The sequence below is a fragment of the Cavia porcellus genome, unplaced genomic scaffold (genome assembly GCF_034190915.1).
Source record: "Cavia porcellus strain 051 isolate PalLab524CR breed Dunkin Hartley unplaced genomic scaffold, mCavPor4.1 scaffold_1, whole genome shotgun sequence".
Classification (NCBI taxonomy): Eukaryota; Metazoa; Chordata; class Mammalia; order Rodentia; family Caviidae; genus Cavia; species Cavia porcellus.
Genome location: NW_026947484.1, coordinates 14992566 through 15000028, shown reverse-complemented (window position 1 = coordinate 15000028; position 7463 = coordinate 14992566). Strand labels below are relative to the sequence as shown.

Below are 7463 nucleotides of genomic sequence, written 5' to 3'. Positions count from 1 at the left end.
GAGGCTCCCGGAGCAGGAAGCCAGGCCGCGGGCAGTGGAGACGGCGGGGCCCCTTGCTGGAAAGGCAAACAGGAAGTCTGTCCCCTGAGCTCCGGGCTCCGGCTGTGGGCCCGGGAATCTCCGCCGCGCCGCAGCTCCGGGCCGAGGGTAAGAAGGCCAACTAGGGAGGGTCGGCCGGGCACAGCTCCTCAGCGCGCCCACCCCCGGGAACCCCGGCCGCCCACCCGTCCCCATCCGCGCTAGCCGGGATGAAGGCGGGGTCGGGGGACCAGGGGAGCCCCCCGTGTTTCCTGCGCTTTCCGCGGCCCGTGCGGGTGGTGAGTGGCGCCGAGGCCGAGCTCAAGTGCGTGGTCCTGGGGGAGCCACCGCCCACCGTGGTGTGGGAGAAGGGCGGCCAGCCGCTGGCGGCCTCGGAGCGCCTGAGCTTCCCGGCGGACGGCGCCGAGCACGGCCTGCTGCTGAGCCGCGCGCTGCCCACCGACGCCGGGGTCTACGTGTGCCGCGCGCGCAACGCGGCCGGCGAGGCCTACGCGGCTGCCGCCGTCACCGTGCTCGAGCCGCCTGCCCCTGAGCCCCAGCCCGAGCCCCAGCGCGCCGCGCGGCCGCCGCCGCCGCCACCGCCGGGCAGCAAGGAGGGCCCCCCGGTGTTCCTGACGGGGCCCCGGTCGCAGTGGGTGCTGCGGGGCACGGAGGTGGTGCTGACGTGCCGGGTGGGAGGCCTCCCTGCGCCCACGCTGTACTGGGAGAAGGACGGGTTGGCCCTGGACGAGGTATGGGACCGCAGCCACTTCGCGCTGGAGCGCGGCGCCGCGGGTGGCCCCGGTTCCAGCCTGGCGCTGCGCATCCCGGCGGCGCGGCTGCCCGATTCGGGCGTCTTCGTGTGCCACGCCCGCAACGCGCACGGCCACGCGCAGGCGGGGGCGCTGCTCCAAGTGCAGCAGCCCCCCGAGAGCCCTCCGGAGGACTCTGACGAGGCCCCCACGCCCGTGGCGGAGCCGCAGAAATGTGCGCCCAAGACCTTCTGGGTGAACGAGGGCAAGCACGCCAAGTTCCGCTGCTATGTGATGGGCAAGCCTGAGCCCGAGATCGAATGGCACTGGGAGGGCCGCCCGCTACTCCCCGACCGCCGCCGCCTCATGTACCGCGACCGCGACGGCGGCTTCGTTCTCAAGGTGCTCTACTGCCAGGCCAAGGACCGCGGGCTCTACGTGTGCGCAGCGCGCAACTCCGCAGGCCAGACGCTCAGCGCTGTGCAGCTGCACGTGAAAGGTAGCGCGTCCCGGGCAGCGGTGCTGGGGAGGGCAGCCAGCACCCGCGGATGCCTTTGTATCTCCTGCGTCGGGTGCTCAGAGCTGCCTGGAAGCCCGGGGAGTGGAGCCCCCTGCGTTCATGTTTAATAGGTCTACAGTACTTAGCAAACTACTCAGGAGTTTCCCAGATAGACACTGGAAACCACTAAGGAGTAATGTACAAACCTCGAAGCCCTAGAGCTCTTTTTACCTAGTAGTTTTCAACCTTGGCTGGTTTAACCCCATTTTCCCTGCTGAATTCCTCTCCATGACACCAATATGTAACGCAGATAAATGGGAGCGTATAACTGGAAAGGCTGAGGGAGGAGGGGCACAGGTTTGCAGGCAACCTGGGTAATTTAGAGAAACCTTGTCTTAAAACAAAAAATAAAAAAAGACGGGGTGTAGTTTAGTGACTGAGCGCCCCTCAGTTCCATCCCCAGTACACAAACACACACACACACACACACACACACACACGATGAACATTTTATGGGTATACATTGCTGAATCTAAATTTATCATTTATAATACTAGTCAGTGAACATCGGGGCTTTTGTATTGAACACGCACATTTGGAATGGAGGCTTTGTTCATGGCGGGTCTGTGGAGGAGCCACCTCGCATTCACGAGGGCAGTAGGCTTGTGGAAGGAAAAATGTCCTGCAATTTTTTTTTTTCCTTTGGTGGTACTGGGGATTGAACCCAGGGCTTCTGTGTTGACCTACATTTCCAGCCTTTTTTAGTTTGAGATAATGTCTCACTGAACGGCCCAAAGTGGGCTCAAATTTATGATCCTTTTGCCTCACCTTCCCAAGTAATAGCTGAGATTATTACTCATGCCCCCCCCCACCCCGTGCCCAGCTAATTTTTGAGTATTCTTTTATTACACCCTTCCTCAGGTTTGAAAGGGCAGGAAGTATATTGCAAAGCTGAATCATCAGTGATATATAATAAATGCTTACATTATCCATAAACAGAAAATTCAGACAAAACAAAACACACCCCCAGAGCCCCACTGCCATGAAAGCTCTGCATCACAGAATTTCACCACAGCTCGAGAGATTACACCTTCACTAGTTAGTGCCCCACTTTCTGCCTTGGAGGAAAAAATGTTGGCAGATTCTTGGGAGCCTTGCCTGGCATGCCGTGAAGCATGTAGCACCCAGACTGCAATGATGGCCTCCCGGGGACAGCGCGCTCTGCCCAAACTTGCCTGAGTGACCTGGACTCAAGAAGAAAAGCCAGAGGCACTTACCAGAGCTTAGCTTCTCCAGCAGCCCAAGTTAACCCTCTGCTCACTTGCTTGCCGCACTGTGTTTCTTAGTTGGGAAATACAGTTTTGAAAATGGTTAGAATGCTTTAAAAATGAAAATCAACTCAGATCCTTGCAGAATTTGGGATGTGCCTCTGAGAGGCCCAGGGAACAGTTTGAATAATCCCTGATCTGGTTCGGCCCCTTCCCTTCACTTCCCCATTTTACAAGTAAGGAAATTGAGGCAGAGGAACATCGACGTGGACTTGCTTAAGGTGATGTGATGTGGCTAGTGAGTGTCAGGGCCAGATGACAAGTCAGGCCATCTTCCACCCCTTCTGCTGGTTTTGCTGAGACTTTGCAGGCCTGAGAGCTGGGGGAGGGGAGAGGCAAGGAGAAACAGCATAAGTTCACAGATGCTTAGGCCTGCCAGACTGGCCCCTCTCTAGAACCTTCTCTTGTCTCCCTCCACAGAGCCCCGCCTCCGCTTCACGAGGCCCCTGCAGGACGCGGAGGGCCGGGAGAATGGCATTGTGGTGCTAGAGTGTAAAGTGCCCAACTCCCGCATCCCCACAGCCTGGTTCCGAGAGGACCAGCGGCTGCTGCCCTGCCGCAAGTATGAGCAGATCGAGGAGGGCGCCATCCGGCGCCTCATCATACACAGGCTGAGGGCAGATGATGACGGCGTCTACCTGTGCGAGATGCGGGGCCGGGTTCGCACTGTGGCCAATGTGACAGTCAAAGGTTGGCTGGCCAGTGGGAGGAGGCCATGGCTGAGGCTGGCCGGAGCCTAGACAGCAGGCTGATGGGCTCCCATCCACGTCTCAGGGCCCATCCTGAAAAGGCTGCCCCGGAAGCTCGATGTCCTGGAGGGAGAGAATGCTGTGCTGCTAGTGGAGACACAAGAGGCTGGCGTCAAGGGCCACTGGAGCCGCAATGGGGAGGAGCTGCCAGCCATCTGCCAGAGCATCTCTGGCCATATGCATGCCCTGGTCCTTCCAGGGGTCACCAGAGAAGATGCTGGTGAAGTCACCTTTAGCCTAGGCAACTCACGTACAACCACCCTGCTCAGAGTCAAATGTGAGCAACCCCTGGACAAGAGGGTCAAGGTGGGAGGGTGACTAGGTTCCAGGGCAAAGCCCAAATGCAAGCCTGGCTTTTGTCTCAGGCATGAAGCACAATCCTCCAGGACCCCCCATGATGGCTGAGATGTTCAAGGGCCACAAGAACACCATCCTGCTAACCTGGAAGCCTCCAGAGCCACTTCCCGAGACCTCCTTCATCTACCGGCTGGAGCGGCAGGAAGTGGGCTCTGAAGACTGGATCCAGTGCTTTAGCGTGGAAAAAGCTGGAACCGTGGAGGTGCCTGGGGACTGCGTGCCCTCTGAAGGCGACTACCGCTTCCGCATCTGCACGGTCAGCGAACACGGCCGCAGTCCCCACATAGTGTTCCAGGGTTCTGCTCACCTTGGTGAGTCAATCCTGCCAGGCCCTGCCTGTCAGTCACGCTCTCCCTCATATCTTCCTTTCCTGGGGCTCAGTCTCTGTTCCCTCACGTCCTTCCATCTGCCAGCCCCTACCCGCTGCTACAGTTTACAGTTTTGACAGCCACACTCTGTGTTTACCTCAGTGCCCACAGCTCGCCTGGTGGCAGGTCTGGAAGACGTGCAGGTCTATGATGGGGAAGATGCCATCTTCTCCCTCAAGCTCTCCACCATCATCCAGGGCACCTGGTTCCTTAACGGGGAAGAGCTCAAGGGTAATGAGCCAGAGGGCCAGGTAGAGCTGGGGGCCCTGCGGTACCGGAAGGAGCAGAAGGGCCTGCAGCACCGACTCATCCTGCAAGCCGTCAAGCACCAGGATAGTGGGGCCCTGGTTGGCTTCAGCTGCCCTGGTGTACAAGACTCAGCTGCCCTCACCATCCAAGGTTGGTGCTGGTAGGGACCAAAATGGGTGGACAGGCTCAAACATAAAAGTCCTGTTACCAGACAAAGCGGGGGCTGTTCCTGTTTCTTAAAGCTGAGCCAGGAGAGAAAGGCCCATCTTACATCCATGATGGGCTGCTTGTGGGCTCGGAGGTCCAAAAGACCGGTTTCAATCCATATGAAACATTCAGGGTATCCCATGTCAGCCTCATCATGGTCATTGCCAACAGTCCGAGTGCTTTGTGCTTTGCAGAATTCTGTCCCATTTCTCATCTCATTTGAGGGACTTAGACCCTAGACTATAGTCCCTGACCCATTGGCTGGTCATCAATACCATGAGAGCAGCTTCTTGCATGCCAGGCACTGTCCTGATCACTTGACATAAAGAAAGGAACACAATGCTCTCAACTGCCCTATAAGTTAGGTTCTTTTATTATCTTCATTTTAGGTGGGGAAACTGAAGCACGGGGTGGTTATTTGACTTACCCATAGCTAGTGTGTGGTGGAGCTGGATTATGGCAGTCTTTGCCTCCTGTTGAAACAGCAAAGGAGAGGCAATGAGGCGTCCCAGAGGAGGTGGGCAGGTGGGCTGAAAAATCCAAGCAACACTGTGGTACTTGCCGTCTCATGATTGCTGAAGGGTATAAAATCAAGAAATCCAGCAGCAGCCAGACCTGGGTCCTTAAGGTGGTTAATCGGCAGCATTGCAAGCAGAGGCAAAGGCAGAAATAAACAGCAGCTAGAGCAGCATTTCCAAAATGTGACCCAGGACCACCAACATCACAGATTTATCGTGCAGGTGCCCTGACCTCTACATGCTTGGAACTCTTGAGAATCTGCATTTTAGCAGGCTCTCTGGGAACTGTTAGGCATGCTAAAACCTCTTAAGAGTTAAGAGTAGGGCTGGATGTTTAATTCAGCAGTTAAACATCTGCCTGGCTGGTGATCATAAGTTTAATCTCAGGTACCCCCCCCCACAGAAGTTGGAGTATAAGTTGTTCTGATACATTTTCTCTTGCTATATCAGCACTGGAAACAGAGTTTGGTGGTAGGACATTTGCCTAGCATGTGTGAATAAGGTCTTGGGTTCTATCCCCAGCACTGGCCAAAAAAAAGTTGTGCCTATAACGGAATGTTTGATTCTGGATTCTTTGCAAAGAAAAATTTGGTTAGCTCACAGTTCTAGGGGCTGCAAGATTGGGCAGCCCCATCAGTTCAGCATCTGGTGAGGCACAATGTGGAGAAGTGAGAAGGCAAATGGTTGTGTGCAGGAGCCACATGGCCTAGCTTGTCCCGCTTTATAATAGCCCACTATCTCCAGACCCAGCTGGATCCCTTGGGAGCTACATGAATTGCTTCCAAGAGGGATACTCCTGCTAACCTCATTTCCTGCAAACCAGCTCCCCCTGTAGGTCCCACTGCCTGCTAGCACCCCCACACTGAAGATCAAACTTCCATCACATGAACTTTTGGGGCAAGCACTCAAATCATAGCTGAACCGTGGGAAAGTCCAAAACACATTAGTTGAGGCCCAACAAATGTGTCTTCCCTGATGCCCCCTACACTAAGCGTATGCTGACCTGAAGCAGAGGGCTCTGAGGATGCTGCCTGTGACAACTTCTCTCCCCGCAGAGAGCCCGGTGCACATCCTGAGTCCTGAGGACAAGGTGTCATTGACCTTCACGGCCTTGGAGAGGGTCGTGCTTACCTGTGAGCTCTCTCGGGTGGACTTCCCAGCAACCTGGTACAAGGACGGGCAGAAAGTGGAGGAGAGCCAGTCACTTGTGGTGAAGGTGGATGGGCGCAAACATCGTCTCATCCTGCCCGAGGCCAGAGTCCAAGACAGCGGCGAGTTTGAGTGCAGAACAGAAGGTGTCTCGGCTTTCTTCAGCGTCAGGGTCCAAGGTCAGGAGCTGTGCTGGCCTGGGCTTCTCCAGCTGAGGCTGACCCTGGGGGCCACTAAGTCCTGTACCCTGGTCCGGCTGGTTGGGGGAGTGGGGGATCTTATATAGAAAAGGCCTGGTGAGCCAGAATGTGTGTTTTAGATCACTCTAACCCCTAGATCCCTCTGCTGGGTCGTATGAGAGAATGAAAGGCAGTTAAAGAAAGCAGGCATGGGCGCTCACATTCATTGGCCACCTTCTCTGAACCTAGTAGTATGTTAGGTATCTCATAGGTACATTGTTTCATTTAATCTTCTTGGACCATTGAAGGGCAATGTAGCTCCAGTTAATACACAAGTAAGGAGTCTTAGAGAGGTAATGTGATTTCCTTCCCCTTATTACATGGCCAGCAAATGTCATAGCTCACCCTCACACCCAGGCTGGTCTTCTGCTGCTCCAGGCAGTCAGATCATGCAGAGGTGTCAAATGCACTGGCCCAGTGGGTCTTGCAAGGCAGACGGTGGTCTGAGTGCCTCAGGAACACCCTAGAAGCTTGCTACAAATACATATGCCCAGGCCTCCCAGGCTCCCCAGCGCTAGAGCATTCAGGAATGAGCCTGTGAGTCCTTGCTCGGCGAAGCTGATTCTTGGGAGCACGGATTCTGCTCCTCTTCTCCCTTTGATTGGAAATCCTGCTTCTAGCGCCAGCACCAGGAGGTCCCGTGGCCCCTATCTTAACGCATCCATTGCAAGGAACTCACTGCATGTGTTTGCCTGTTTCCTGTCACTGTAACAAAATACCTGAGATAACTGACTTACAAAGAGAAAAGGCTTCTTTTGCTTACAGTTTAAAAGGTTCCAATCTAAGTGGGCTTCAGGTGGGTGTGGCAGGGAGCATGTGGCAGGGCAAAGTTTCACTTTGTGTCTAGCCAGCGAAAGAGAGAATGAGTCTGGGGTCCCACAGTACCCTTCAGGAGCCATCCCAACAACCTGAGGGCCTCTCATGGGACCCTCCTACCGAGAGTCCATGGCACCCCCAATGGCACCAACCTGAGGAATGAGGTTTCGACAAATGGACCTTTGGAAAGGTGACCCATATCCACGCCACTGCT

General features: G+C 55.6%; 1 protein-coding gene across 11 annotated transcripts in view; it reads left to right on the top strand.

The window, feature by feature from the left end:
- The first annotated feature begins 248 nt into the window (after nt 1-248).
- Obsl1 (obscurin like cytoskeletal adaptor 1) overlaps nt 249-7463 on the top strand; it is a 26707-nt gene continuing 19492 nt past the window's right edge. For all 11 annotated transcript variants that reach the window (XR_010046508.1, XR_010046504.1, XM_063245662.1 and 8 more), the window contains exons 1-6: nt 249-1269; nt 3018-3287; nt 3372-3623; nt 3712-4014; nt 4174-4470; nt 6101-6373. Coding sequence is in view for 9 of the 11 variants with exons in the window: in XM_063245662.1 (XP_063101732.1) it covers nt 249-1269; nt 3018-3287; nt 3372-3623; nt 3712-4014; nt 4174-4470; nt 6101-6373 (2416 nt within the window). In the remaining 2 variants the exon portion in view is untranslated. The remainder of the gene's footprint in view (nt 1270-3017; nt 3288-3371; nt 3624-3711; nt 4015-4173; nt 4471-6100; nt 6374-7463) is intronic.